General features: G+C 38.9%; 1 protein-coding gene across 1 annotated transcript in view; it reads left to right on the top strand.

The window, feature by feature from the left end:
• PTPN9 (protein tyrosine phosphatase non-receptor type 9) overlaps nt 1–15,071 on the top strand; it is an 81,917-nt gene that overhangs the window by 57,559 nt on the left and 9,287 nt on the right. Inside the window, exons 8-9 of the mRNA XM_049613883.1 lie at nt 8,157–8,250; nt 13,894–13,960. Of these exons, the coding sequence (XP_049469840.1) occupies nt 8,157–8,250; nt 13,894–13,960 (161 nt within the window). The remainder of the gene's footprint in view (nt 1–8,156; nt 8,251–13,893; nt 13,961–15,071) is intronic.

Below are 15,071 nucleotides of genomic sequence, written 5' to 3'. Positions count from 1 at the left end.
CTGTAAAGAAGATTCAGGGAGAGAGCCTTTTAGCAAAAGGAAAGAGGGAAAAGAATTGAGTTAGGAAACTGATAAGAGGAGTTAGAAAGAAGAAACAATTGAGAAATCAGTCAATAAACAGCAAGAATGCAAAGGGAAGTAAGAAAAAAACAAGAAAGCAGAGCAATTTTCAAGCGCAGTGTATTCTTTTCTCCCACACAGCTGTTTGTTTCTTACCAACTTACAATCTCTATGTATGCATCCAATCTTTCTCCCAACTAGTTTTTCCCTGTAGTTTTAAAAAAAATTTTTTTTTAACATTTATTTTTTGTTGAGAGACAGAGAGAGATAGAGCATGAGTGGGGAAAGCACAGAGAGAGAGGGAGAGACACAGAATCTGAAGCACGCTCCAGGCTCTGGGCTGTCAGCACAGAGCCCAACGTGGGACTCGAACCCACGAACCACGAGATGATGAGCTGAGCTGTAGTCTGAGCTGTAGTCGCCACTTAACCAACTGAGCCACCCAGACACCTCACCAACCCTCCTTGTAACAGTTTTGAATCAAGGAAGTACTGGGCAGAGAGGAGTACTGGGCTGCTCCAAGAGCATGCATTCTTGTCCTGGGGATTCCTAACCTTATTCTGGGTACTTCTGCTGTGAGGTCCTTGGGATGTCATTTCTACTGTGGTCCTCCTCCACCCAGTAGAAAAAGGAAGTTTAGATTGTCCTCTTGGCATCACCCAAACCAGCCATCATGTTATCATCAGAGAACACTTCCCAGCCCTATGGAAGGACTTCCTAATCTTCACTCTTTATTGAATGAATGAGCCCCCCATTTCAGGAGCCAGAACCCAGAATCCCCATTAGCTCCAGGTCTATGTCTTTTACCAAGTTCCAATAAAGCTGCTTGTACAGAACAAACTATGTCTCCCTTGGAATTCTAGATTATGAAGTAGATATCAGAGTACTCGTTGTCCAGAATGCCATAGACCAAGAGACTTTCTTTCTTTCTTTTCTTCTCCACTACACCATTTTTTCAAAAGATGTTCTTTAAAAAATTTTAGGGGCGCCTGGGTGGCTCAGTCAGTTGAGTGTCTGGCTTCGGCTCAGGTCATGATTGCATGGTCCCTGAGTTTGAGCCCTGAAATCTGGCTCTGTGCTGACCGCTAAGAACCTGGAGCCTGCTTTATATTCTGTCTCCCTCTCTCTCTGCCCCTCCCTCACTTGGTCTCTCTCTCTTCTCTCTCTCTCAAAAATAAATAAACATTAAAAAAATTTATCATTTTATTATAATTGTAGATTCATATAAAGTTGTAAAAATAACAGAGATATTGCATGCACCCTTTCCACAGTTTTCCCATGATAATATCTTCTAAAAGTATAGTATAATATCACAACTAGGATATTGATATTATACACCAGTCTACTCAGATTTCCCCAGTTTTAGAGTGTGTGTGTGTGTGTGCGTGTATTTAGTTCTATGCAATCTTTAGCCCACACATTGGTTTGTGTATCCATCTACAGTCAAGATACAGACCACATACCTTGGTCCCACCCTTCCCCATCCCTAACCCCTGCAACAACTCATGTTCCCATTACTAAGATTTTGTGATTTCAAAAATGTTATCATATAAATGGAATCATACTGGGGCGCCTGGGTGGCTAAGTTGGTTAAGCATCCGACTTCAGGTTAAGTCATAATCTCACAGTTCGTGAGTTCAAGCCCTGCATCAGGGTCCGTGCTGACAGCTTAGAGCCTGGAGCCTGTTTCAGACTCTTTCTCTCTCTCTCTCTCTCTCTCTCTCTCTCTCTCTCTCTCTCTGCCCTTCCCCCATTCACACTCAGTCTCTCTCTCTCAAAAATAAGTAAACATTAAAAAAATAAATGGAGGGGCGCCTGGGTGGCTCAGTCGGTTAAGCATCCGACTTCGGCTCAGGTCATGATCTCGCGGTCCGTGAGTTCAAGCTCCGCATCGGGCTCTGTGCTGACAGCTCAGAGCCTGGAGCCTGTTTCAAATTCTGTGTCTCCCTCTCTCTCTGACCCTCCCCCATTCATGCTGTCTCTCCCTGTCTCAAAAATAAATAAACGTTAAAAATAAATAAATAAATAAATAAATAAATAAATAAATAAATGGAATCCTACTATATGGAACCTTTTAGGATCGGCTTTTTCCTCTCAGTGTAATTCCTTGGAGATTCACCCAAGTTGTTATTACATGTCTCAATAGTTCATTCCTTGTTATTGCTAGGTGTGTTTCATGGTATGAATGGTTTGTTTAACCATTCACCTGTTAAAGGACACCTAGGTTGTTTAGAGTTTCTGGCTATTACATGTAAAACTACTATGAACGTTTATGTCTAGGTTTTGTGTGAACATAAGCTTGCATTTCTCTGGGATAAATATCCATGAGTGTGATGGCTAGGTCACTTGGTAATTGGATGTTTAGTTTTATGAGAAACTACCCAGATGTTTTCCAGAGTGGTCATACCATTCTGCATATGCCCCAGCAATGTATGAATGATCCATTTTTTTTTGCATCCTCCCCAGCATTTGATGTTGCCACTATTTTTTATCTTAGTTGTCCTGATAGGTGTGTAATGAGATCCCATTGTGGGTATAATTTACATTTCTCTAGTAGTTAATGATATTGAACATCTTTTCATGTGCTTGTTTACCATCTGTATATTTTCTTTGTAAAAATGTGCCTTTTGCCCACTTTCTGTTTGGACTTTTTAAAAAAGTGTTGAGATTTGAGAATTTTTAAAAACATTTTCTAGATATAGGTTCTTTGTTGGATACTGGCTTATGAATATTTTCTTCTAGTCTGTAGCTGGTCTTTTCATCCTCTTAACAGGGTCCCTTGTGAAGCAGAAGGTTTTATTTTGGTCAAGTCCTTTAATCAGTTTTTCCTTTCATGGATCACACTCTTGGTGTCAAATCCAAGAACATCTAACCCTAGATTCCAAAGATTTTCTCTTTTTTTATGTAAAAGTTTTATAGTGTTATGTTTTGCATTTATTTAATTCTGTGATCCATTTTGAATTAATTTTTGTATAAAGCGTAAGGTTTAGGTTGATGTTGATTTTTGTATGTGCGCGTGTATGTGTGTTTGTGCGTGCACGTATAAGCCTGTGGCTATCCAGTTGCTCCAGCACCATTTGCTGAAAAATCCTTCCTCCATTGAATTGTCCTTGGAACTTTGTAAAATATCAGCTGGGCTTATTTGTATGGGAAGAGGGAATTTTTTTAAATATGGAAAAGTACAGAGTATAACATGATAAACAACTATCTTCCTATCACCAGAATTGATACTGACAATTTTTAATATTTTGCCATATTTGCTCCATCCTTTTTTTGTTATATAAAAGAAGGAATTCGTTTTATAAAAGTTATATATAACTTTTATATATATATATATATATATATATATATATAGCTGTTATATAGAAGTGTTATATAAAAGAAAGAATTTACAATAATTCATTTACAAAATGAAATATAATATTACTATAAAATAGTACCAAAGGAATGACGAAGGGTACCTGGGTGGCTCAGTTGGTTAAGCATCTGACTTCGGCTCAGGTTATGATCTCACGGTTGGTGGGTTCAAGCCCCGAGTCAGGCTTTGTGCTGAGCCTGGAGCCTGCTTCAGATTCTGTGTCTCCTTCTCTCTGTCCCTCTCCCACTCATGCTCTGTCTCTGTCAAAAATAAACATTAAAAAATTTTTAAAGAAAAGAAAAGAAATGATGAAATTAATGGCTGTCTCTAGCCTTACCCTCAGTTCTACTAGGTGTCCATTTTCTTTTCTTTTTTTTTTTTTTTAATTTTTTTTAGAGTGAGCACGAGGGGGTAGGGGCAGAGAGAGAGGGAGAGAGAGAATATTAAGCTAGTATTCTCTAAGCTAAGCATGGAGCCCAATGGGGGCCTGATCCCAGGACCCTGATATCATGACCTGAGCTGAAATCGAGAGTTGGACGCTTAACCGACTGAGCCACACACGCCCTTAGGTGTCCATTTTCAACTCTTATAGTTGTTTCTTCTGGTATTTCTTCTATGATTGTAAATAAAGTCCTTATAATGCTCTTTATTGATTTTTGTGGTTGGTAAGCTTTGGCTCTTACACTCTTTCTCCAATTCCCTTTTGACTGTTTTTCCAATATAATTATGTCACAATTTTTTATTAAATCAGTAGTTACTGTTCACATTATTATGACTATGAAATTTTTTCTACTGCAGAACTAAATGGGCTTCTAGAAAATCAAATATATTAAATTTTATTAATTCAATTTTTTTGTTTCTTTTGGAGTTAATTACCTAATTTTTAAATTTGTTTTTAGTTTTCCATGTTCCTAGCTTTATTTTTTCCCCTATGCTTCATTAAATTTATTTTATGCTGTTCTTAGTATTTTCCAAGTGGTCGAATATATCACATGATGAATTGATTGTTTATTTTCCCCTGGAGTCCTCACTTGCAGAATTTTTAGGTTTTTGTTTTTGTTTTTTTGTTTTTTTTTGTTTTTTTTTGCTCTAGTCTCAACTGAGGTTGGTGTTGTCTGGACTTGCTCCTCAGCTTTTTCCTGATTTCCCTCCTCACTTTCCTTTATTGGTTCTTGGTTAATGGGTCCCCCATCTTCTTTCTTCACTTAAATTTTGGTAGAGCATCGAATTCCAGGTTGGAAATAATAACAGAATTTTTTTTCTATTTTTTTTTATTAATATGAAGTTTATTATCAAATTGGTTTCCATATAACACCCAGTGCTCATCCCAACAGGTGCCCTCCTCAATGCCCATCACCCACTTTCCCCTCCCTCCCACTCCCCATCAACCCTCAGTTTATTCTCAGTTTTTAAGAGTCTCTTATGGTTTGGCTTCCCTCCCTTTCCAACTTTTTTTCTTTTTTCCTTACTCTCCCCCATGGTCTTCTGTTAAGTTTCTCAGGATCCACAGAAGAGTGAAAACATATGGTCTGTGTCTTTCTCTGTATGACTTATTTCACTTAGCATAACACTCTCCAGTTCCATCCACATTGTTACAAAAGGCCATATTTCATTCTTTCTCATTGCCAAGTAGTATTCCATTGTGTATATAAGCCACAATTTCTTTATCCATTCATCAGTTGATGGACATTTAGGCTCTTTCCATAATTCGGCTATTGTTGAAAGTGCTGCTATAAACATTGGGGTACATGTGCCCCTATGCATCAGCACTCCTGTATCCCTTGGGTAAATTCCTAGCAGTGCTATTGCTGGGTCATAGGGTAGGTGTATTTTTAATTTTTTGAGGCACCTCCACACTGTTTTCCAGAGCAGCTGCACCAGTTTGCATTCCCACCAACAGTGCAAGAGGGTTCCCGTTTCTCCACATCCTCGCCAACATCTATAGTCTCCTGATTTCATTTTAGCCACTCTAAATGGACCCAAAACCATTTCAGTATGGTTTTGATTTGTATTTTCCTGATGAGGAGTGACGTTGAGCATCTTTTCATGTGCCTGTTGGCCATCTGGATGTCGTCTTTAGAGAAGTGTCTATTCATGTTTTCTGCCCATTTCTTCACTGGATTATTTGTTTTTTGGGTGTGGAGTTTGGTGAGTTCTTTATAGATTTTGGATACTAGCCCTTTGTCTGATATGTCATTTGCAAATATCTTTTCCCATTCCGTCGGTTGCCTTTTAGTTTTGTTGATTGTTTCCTTTGCAGTGCAGAAGCTTTTTATCTTCGTGAGGTCCCCATAGTTCATTTTTGCTTTTAATTCCCTTGCCTTTGGAGATGTGTCAAGTAAGAAATTGTGTGGCTGAGGTCAGAGAGGTTTTTTTCCTGCTTTCTCCTCTAGGATTTTGATGGTTTCCTGTCTCACATTCAGGTCCTTTATCCATTTTGAGTTTATTTTTGTGAATGGTATAAGAAAGTGGTCTAATTTCCTTCTTCTGCATGTTGCTGTCCAGTTATCCCAGCACCATTTGTTAAAGAGACGGTCTTTTCCATTGGATATTCTTTCCTGCTTTGTCAGATTAGTTGGCCATACTTTTTGGGTCCAATTCTGGAGTCTCTATTCCATTGGTCTATGCATCTGTTTTTGTGCCAATACCATGCTGTCTTGATGATTACAGATTTGTAGTAGAGGCTAAAGTCTGGGATTGTGATGCCTCCCGTTTTGGTTTTCTTCTTCAATATTACTTTGGCTATTCGGGGTCTTTTGTGGTTCCATACAAATTTTAGGATTGCTTGTTCTAGCTTCGAGAAGAATGCTGGTGCAATTTTGATTGGGATTGCATTGAATGTGTAGATAGCTTTGGGTAGTACTGGCATTTTAACAATATATATTCTTCCAGTCCATGAGCACGGAATGTTTTTCCATTTCTTTGTATCTTCAATTTCCTTCATAAGCTTTCTATAGTTTTCAGCATACAGATCTTTTATATCTTTGGTTAGGTTTAACAGAATTTTTAAAACAATCCCTCTGTATTTGGTAGCAATGCTACTAAATCATCTGATTTTATTCTTAAGCCTTCTCAAGTCTTTTTGGACATTTTTAGATAATCTCTCTTTCCATTTAGAAATTTCACAATGATATGCCTTGCTTGGTGTGGGTCCCTTTTTTTTCCTTTCATTTTGTTGGGTGCTTGATAGGTTCTTTCACCTGAAGGCTTGTGTTCTTTAGTCGTAGGACTATTTGTTTTTTTTTATATTAGCTCTTTTTCTTTCTTTCTTTTCTTGTACTGTATCAGTTCTTTACTTCTGGAATATTTCTATCAGCCTGGTTGGATCTCCCAGAGTAAAGATTGACAAACTTTTTCTTGAAAGGCAAAATAGTAAACATTTTAGGCTTTTGGGCCTTATAATCTTTGTTGCAAGTATAATAATCTCTGCTAGTACTGAACTGACAGGCTTGGTTGTGTTCCAGTAAAACTTCTATTTACAAAAACAGGTTGGCCAGGCCATACTTTGCTGACTCCTGCCCTAGAATGATTGTCTTATTTGACTAAAATTTTTTCATATTTTTTATCACTTTGAATTTTTGTTTTATTCTGGAAAATTTCTTCAACTTTCTCTTTCATCTCTTCTATTAAAGTTTTATATTTTGGATACCATTTTTATCTTCTAAGAGCTTTTCTTCTCTGTTCCTTTCTCGTAGCATCCTGTTCTTATTTTCATACATACAGTATCTTTTTCTCTCTGAGGGTGTTAATTATAGCCTTTTAGAACTTATTTGCTCTTAATGATTCTCTTTTGTGCTTTTTCCCTGCCATGTGTTTGACTGGTCTCTTTTTTTGTGTTGGAGCTTTCTGTAATTACATGGAGGTTCTTGGCTGTAAGTACTCTATACTTAGGAGTGGAGTCCTTAAACCCTGCTTGGAAATGCTGTTTGCATGGGTGATCTTCAAGTTTAACTAATCAGCTAGCTAGTTGTTGGTGTATTCCAGATGATTGAATTCTTTCATGTAGGGGTATTCACTTACTCCAGAGTGGAATTCTCCACTCTCTTGCCCGTAGGGTCCAAGCTAGGATATAAGTATAAGATGGGAGAGGACAGGGAGATGAGGGCAGGGGATTCTCATTTTCTATAATTCAGCTTTTCATTTATTCCTCTGTTTTTAGCCCTGTGCCTCACGTTGCCTTCCAAGGTGTGGGAGTTATGAGAGTGAGCCATTGTGTCTCTCTGTAGATACTGCTGTGGGTCCTATTTTTCTGCATTTGTTTGGCTGAAGTCAGCCCAAATTTTTCCATCTGTTTTCTCTCTGCCAAAATAGATTTCACTCTTTGTCTGCTGATGTCTCTGCCGTCACTTTTGGGATTTGTACCGATTAGTACCTTTATTGTCATTTTAGTGAGGCTACTAGATGGAGTGGAGTCAAACATATGTTGTCAACCTACCATGTTAAACTGGACTTAGGTTTATTAGCAGCTGGATTTTTTTTGGGAGTGCTATACCCCTATTTCCCTTTCCTTTTCTCTTTCAAATGGAAATATCTTTATTTCCACAGGAATACATACATATCATTAAAAAGGTTGAATGATATGGACTATGGATAGGCTAGGCAATGAGCAGATCCAGGTCTCCACCGCCAACAGTGACTGACATCCACCTTTGCACTGCCACACTTCGTATGCACACATACACACTGCTTCCACCTTTTCTCTGTCTTTGTTTTAGTTTGTCTGTTTCATTTTCTGCAGGTCTCCAGGAAACCTAGAGAAGAACCGCTATGGGGATGTGCCCTGCCTGGACCAAACGAGAGTGAAGTTGACAAAACGAAGTGGCTATACTCAGGTAGTCAGATAAATGCTGTCTTTCAGGAGCACTGAGGGAAACTTTCCAAAGTGAGGCTTACTGATACCATAGCAGAAAGAACATAGACTCTCAGCCAGAGAGATCAGATGTGAGTTTTAACTTTGCTATATACTAGTCTGTTACCTATCAACCCATCTCACAATACTAAGCAGAAATTAAATGGAAAATTTATGTAGATGCTGATAGGGCAAGGTCTGGTATATTGTAGGTGCTTGATAAATGTTCAATGATTTCTCCTTTTACTTGTTGTAAAATGAGAGTTCTGTTGTCTACCATGTTAGTGAGTGTATATATGTATCAATACAAGGCAACTCTAATTGTAAGTGATTTTTCCATCTAGAAGATATGAAAATAATTTTGGACAACTAGTGTATACGTAAATATCTAGGGATAGAGTTGAAGTGGTCAATTAATTATATTATTTAATATATTAATTTGATCATATCTGTTCATTTTAAAAATCACACTTATAATATACTAATATAGATACTTAGTGAAATTCTTCAAGTGCACCTTTAACATCAGTGCTTTGTCCTCATTTGAGCTACTTCCTGAGCCAATCTAACACAGTTTTCCAGAGCACATAGGATTTTTATTTCCTTTTAAGTGTATGGTATTGTCACTGAAAAGTTTATCCTAAGCCAGAAAAACCTATTAGCATAACACTAACACAGGTTTTTCTTTTTCATTTATCCTATATCTTATGCATTCTCTGTAGTATAATCATTTACTTATTCTTTTTTAAAGTCCTCCTTTTTTAAATCTTTATTATTTTTTAAATATGTTTTTGAGAGACAGAGCATGAGCAGGGGAGGGACAGGGAGAGAAGGAGACACAGAATCTGAAGTAGGCTCCAGGCTGTGAGCTGTCATCCCAGAGCCCAGTGCGGGGCTCAAACCCACGAACATGAGATCTTGACCTGAGCTAAAGTTGGATGCTTAAACAACTGAGCTACCCAGACACCCCTTAATGTTTATTTTTGAGAGAGAGACAGAGCATGCTAGCAAGGGAAGGGCAGAGAGAGAGGGGAGACAGAAGATCTGAAATGGGCTCTGTGCTGACATGCCCCTTAAAAGTCTTTTTTTTTTTTTTTTTAATGTTTTATTATTTATTTTTGAGAGAGATAAGAGTGTGAGCAGGGGAGGGGCAGGCAGAGGGGAAACACAGAATCCAAAGCAGCTTCGGGCTCTGAGCCGTCAGCACAAAGCTCGACGTGGGGCTCAAACCCACAAGCCGTGAGATCATGACCTGAGCCAAAGTGGGACGCTCAACCGACTGAGCCACCTAGGTGCCCCTTAAAAGTCTTTTTTAATATAATTATTTACAGCAACATCCAACACTTAGAATTTTGAGGTCAATGACTAAATATGTGTTGAATTTCTTATTTTTTCTTCTGATATACCAATTCTGTCTAGTGCCCTCCATATGTATAAAAAAAAAAAACACCATTGAGGGGTGCCTGGCTGGCTCAGTTGGTAGAGCATGTGACTCTTGATCTCAGGGTTATAAGTTTGAGCCCCACATTGAGCGTAGACATTACTTAAAAAAAGCCAGCGTTGATTGAGCTTGTTGTTCAAAGCAAAGGAATTCAGATAGTGCCCCTTTAACATGACATACATTATAGGGTCTTATTATATCCCCTCTCTTTTTTCTGGGGGATAATTTTTGGTAAAATCATTGCCTTGTATTTGGGCATATATGATACGTGGGTTGAGACCCTATCATCATGGTTTTTATCTCTTTTGACCCTACTGTTTCAAGCACATAAACTGAATTCATAACCCTGTCCAGGACCCTTACAAAGGGTTTTCTTGCAGGAACATTAGCTCAGAGCCTGGCTGACTTAGAGCAAGTTCATCACTATTATTGAGATCATGATAATATATGCTCTAAAGGAGTAAGAGTATGATGGTTGAGCTGAGGATCTGGAGTCAGATATCTGTATTTACCTGTCTTCTTGACTGCTCCATCTTCAGTACCTAGAACAGTACATATCAGACCTTCAGTAAATTATTTGTGAATGAATGCGTGAATCCCAGTATACCAGCAGACTATTCTAGTCATCCTGTAATTAATCTGAAGATCATCACTTGAGTTATGCTCCTTTAATTACTGCAAACATTGGCAACAGCTTTATTTCCACAGTAAATGGAGGATTCAGGATTCAGGTTTATGAGTGAATTGTTCACCAGATTTGCTTCTAGAATTATAAAGCTATTAGTCATAGTTTCTATTGAACATGGCCCATAACAAGTGTACTTAGTTTGGTTCTCTCTGCTATTTCAGTCTGCCCCAAAATCTCTACTTTATCTCTGAGGTCATTTTCAGGTTTAATTTCTGATGATTCTTCTGAAATTACTGATATTAATTCCTAGTACTCTCAGAGACAAGGATACTTACTGAAAGCTGGTTTCCTTGGTTATAAAGAAATAGTAAGTCTCCTTTAAAGAGGTGATATTTCTTTTCAAAGCATGAAGTTCCAAAAGTAACAGCCGTGTGTGTGTGTGTGTGTGTGTGTGTGTAAGTGTGTGTGTATATATATATATCGTATATATATAGTATATATATATATGTGATATATATATATATAATATATAATACTATATACCATGTATTACTTATAGAATAGTGTTGATTGGCATGTACCAGGTAAATCCTTTGTACTTTCTGTGCCTCCTCACTTGGGTCCTGCAGGGTGTACCACTTGAATGTGCCAGGCTGGGCAGAGGATAGCTTTGACTGACTGTGGTGGGCCCTGGATTGAGCAAGTCTGGCTGGGAGTGAGTGAGGCCTTTAGCTTGCTGGGTCTGCTGTGAATGGTCCCTTAGCTCAGTGAAGATGTCTCAGTCAGAATAGAACACACTAGTAGTATGAGGTCAAAATCAACTGCTGTGAAAGGAGAAAGCAGGAAACTCTTGACTAAATAATTTGTGGGAGGACGAGGTAGACTGGCTGCCTAACAGACCCATACTCAAGTAACGACCATGAGATGGAGATGTCTTCTCAAGGTGGCTGTGGATACTGACAATTCAGACTGGTTTCCAAGTGGTGGAACCCAGTGGAGAAAAAGTGATGGGTTGGGGAGTCACTCCGACCTCTCTAGAGTAGAGTGGCATATGAGCTTTCTCTAGGTTAACATTGGACTTTTTTCCTTTTGTCCTCCTATATCCCTTCACACCCTCTGCTATTCATCGTAACTGGTAGATCCCCTCAACTAGTTATACCAAAACTTGACACTGTAGCTTCATCCGTGTTTCTCTTTTATCAGCTTGGATTAAAGGACATTGGCAGAGATCTTGTGAGAAGGTATAATAAAAATAATAAAGACTAAATCCTATTTAATTTCCCTGATAGCTAATGATGTGGAAGTAAATAAGACTGAAAACACTGGGAGATTAGAGAAGGCCCCCAGAAGAGAATTGAGTCAAGAGCTGTTCATTGAGACGCCTTTGAATTTGTCTGGCTATTGCTTTGTGTTAATTCAGGTAGTAAAGGAGTCTGGGTGTTTGGCCCATGCTGTTGATGGTCCTAGATATGAGGTATAGCTTTCTTCCTTCTCCAGTCACGCTTTGCCTTTTGTGTGTGGCAGCATGGACAGGATGATCCTACTCAGGTTGCTTGGCTTGCCTCCCTTTTGGTTTTGAACCAGTGCTACAAATCTTAATGGACTCCTTTTTCGGTAGTTAACATCTTTGTTGAGATGTAATTCACATACCATACAATTTACCTATTTAAAGTGTAAAATTCAGTGGTTTTTCTTACATTCACAGAGTTGGGCAACCACTGCAATCAACCTTAGAACATTTTTATCACCTGAAAAAGAAACTCCACACCCTTGGCAGTCACACCCCATTTCCCCCACAATTTGTCTACTTTCTGTCTCTAGAGATTTGCTTGTTTTGGACATTTCATATCAATGGAATCTTACAATATGTGGCCTTTTGTGTCTGGCTTCTTAACTCAGCATGTTTTCAAGGTTCATCTGTGTTGTAGCATGTAGCAGTACTTCACTCCATTTATTGCTAAATAATACTCCGTCGTATGGATATGCCACTTTTATTTATACATTCAGCAGGTGAATACCATTTCTGGCTATTATGAATAATGCTGTTATGAATATTTGTGTAAGTTTTTCTGTGGACATATGTTTTCATTTCCCTCAGGAGTGGAATTGCTGGGTCATTTGGTAACTCTGTGTTTAAGCTTTGGAAGAACCGCTGGACTGTTTTCCAACATGACTGCACCATTTTACATTCCCAGTAGGGGCATATGAGGGTTCCAGTTTTTGCACTATCCTTGCCTACATTTGTTATTATCCACTTGTACCTGTAGGCATCCTATTGGGTATGAAGTGGTATCTCATTGTGTTTTGTTTTTTGTTTTTAAGTAGGTTCCATGCCCAGTGTGGAGCCCAATGTGGGGTTTGAACTCATGATCCTGAGATCAAGACCTGAGCTGAGATCAAGAGTCGGATGCTTAACTGACTCAGCCACCCAGGCGCCCCACTTATTGTGGTTTTGATTTGCATTTCCCTGATGGCTCATAATGTTGAGCATCTTTTCTTGTACTTATTGCCATTTGTGTATCTTTAGAGAAATGGCTATTCTGATCCTTTGCCCATTTTAAAATTGGGTTGTCATGGGCGCCTGGTGGCTCAGTTGCTTGAATGTCCGACTTCGGCTCAGGTCATGATCTCACAGTTCATGAGTTTGAGCCCTGCATTGGGGCATTGCTGACAGCTCAGAGTCTGGAGCCTGCTTTGGATTCTGTGTCTCCCTCTCTCTCTGACCCTCCCCCACTGGTACTCTGTCTCTCTCTCTCTCATAAATAAATAAACATTTAAAAAAATAAAAATAAAATTGGGTTGTCTTTTTAATATTGAATTGTGAAGGCTCTCTATATATTCTATATACAAGTCCCTTATCAAATATGTGCATTGTGTGGGGTTTTTTTATTCTTTTTTCTTAAGTTTATTTATTTATCTTGAGAGAGAGAGAGAGAGAGCATGGGAAGGGCAGAGAGAGAGGAGAGAGAGAATCCCAAGCAGGCTTCCCACTGTCAGTGCAGAGCCCAACGAGGGTCTCGAACCTGTAAGCTAAGCTGCTAGATCATGACCTAAGCTTGAAACCAAGAGTCAGATACTCAACCAACTGAGCCACCCAGGTGCCCCTTTTTTTTACTTTCTTGATGGTGTCCTTTGAAGCACAAAAGTTTTCCATTTTAATGTAGTTCAGTGTATCTGGTTTTCTTTTGTTGCTCGTACTTTTGGTGTCATGGCTAAGAAGGTTTTGCCTAACCCAAGGTCACAAAGATTTAACCCTATGTTTTCTTCTAAGAGTTTTGTAATTTTAGCTCTTACATTAGGTGATCTGTTTTGAGTTAGTTTTTGTGTATAGTGTGAGGAACAAGCCAGCTTGATTTTTTTTTTTTCCTCCTGCATGTGGGTATCCATTTGTTCCAGTAACATCTGTAGAAGTTAAGTTTTGAACTGACGCTTTCCTCACTTTCTGCCTGACAAGAAGAGAATATCCACACGTTGGGTTTTATTTACCTAGTGTATAATTTTCCCATCCAAATGGTATATTCCACACAGCTGCAATGATATTTCCTTTTTATCATTAGACAGATTACATCAATGCCAGTTTCATGGATGGCTACAAGCAGAAGAATGCTTACATTGGTACACAAGGTAAGTTAGTCTGCCCCTCAAAGTTGGTTTTTTGTCATCTACCTGTGATTTCTTGCACCAGATGATTGCATGGTTTTTAAAGGAAATGATCATTTGAGGTGATGTTGTGGCCACTAGCTCCTGGCCTTTCATAAAGACTGAGGGTTATTCAGGAAGGCAGAGGAGAGGTATAGAGTTTCTGTACCAGATATGCTTGGAAACTCGCTGCAGAGATAAACTGGAGATTTGAATATAACACTGCCACAAGTTTTTGGATTGTGTATTACCAACCCAGGGGAATGGGACACCAGAACTCAGTGGCCAGTGAGATGCTCTTTGTGTCCAGGAGGCCAGAAACAGCAGTGGGACTTCTCAGAGATTGAGTCCAATCTGTGAAAGGGTGTTGCTGTCCTAAGAGACTTTTGCTGGTCCCTGTGCCATCAGAGAGCACCCAGCAGTCTTCTGACATGGATAGTCTATACTAGTTGACTGTGAAGTACTGGACTCTAGGAAGATTTCAGATAGAGTTTCTATAAATGCTCCTTTGGGCCCCAGTACTACTCCTGACCTGGCCTCTGCCATCTCAAGGAGAATACCAAGTTGCCTTCAAAGAGGGTGGGAAGAGATCATAACACAGGAGCACGTAAAGACACCCTATGGGCTTTAGGCCCTTTGATCATCGCTGACCATGGCCAGCAAGAGATCTGGCAATTACCTCTTTAACCAAGTGATCATACTTAATATCACCAGTAATAGATATTATGCCTCTGTTGTGATACAGTGAGAACTGTACAACATAACTTGTATTGTTTGTGGCCAGTTTTTAAGTCTAAATCTGATCATGAAAAATAAACCAGACAAATCCAGATGGTGGGACATACTAGAAGAAAAGTGGCTTAGACCCTGCAAAGTTAATGCCATGAAAAATAAAGGCAGGAAACTGCTCTAGGTTAAAGGAGACTAAAGAGATAGGATAACCAAAAGCACATTCCCATGATTGGAACCTCAGTTTAGAGAAAAAAACTATTAAGGACAAACTTGAGACAATTGGAGACTGTGTATTAGATAATATTATTGTATCAGTGTTTAATTGCTTTCAGTGTGATTAATGGTATTGTTCTATAGGAGAATG

Source organism: Panthera uncia (assembly GCF_023721935.1).
Source record: "Panthera uncia isolate 11264 chromosome B3 unlocalized genomic scaffold, Puncia_PCG_1.0 HiC_scaffold_1, whole genome shotgun sequence".
Classification (NCBI taxonomy): Eukaryota; Metazoa; Chordata; class Mammalia; order Carnivora; family Felidae; genus Panthera; species Panthera uncia.
This window is presented reverse-complemented; position numbering and strand designations above follow the sequence as displayed.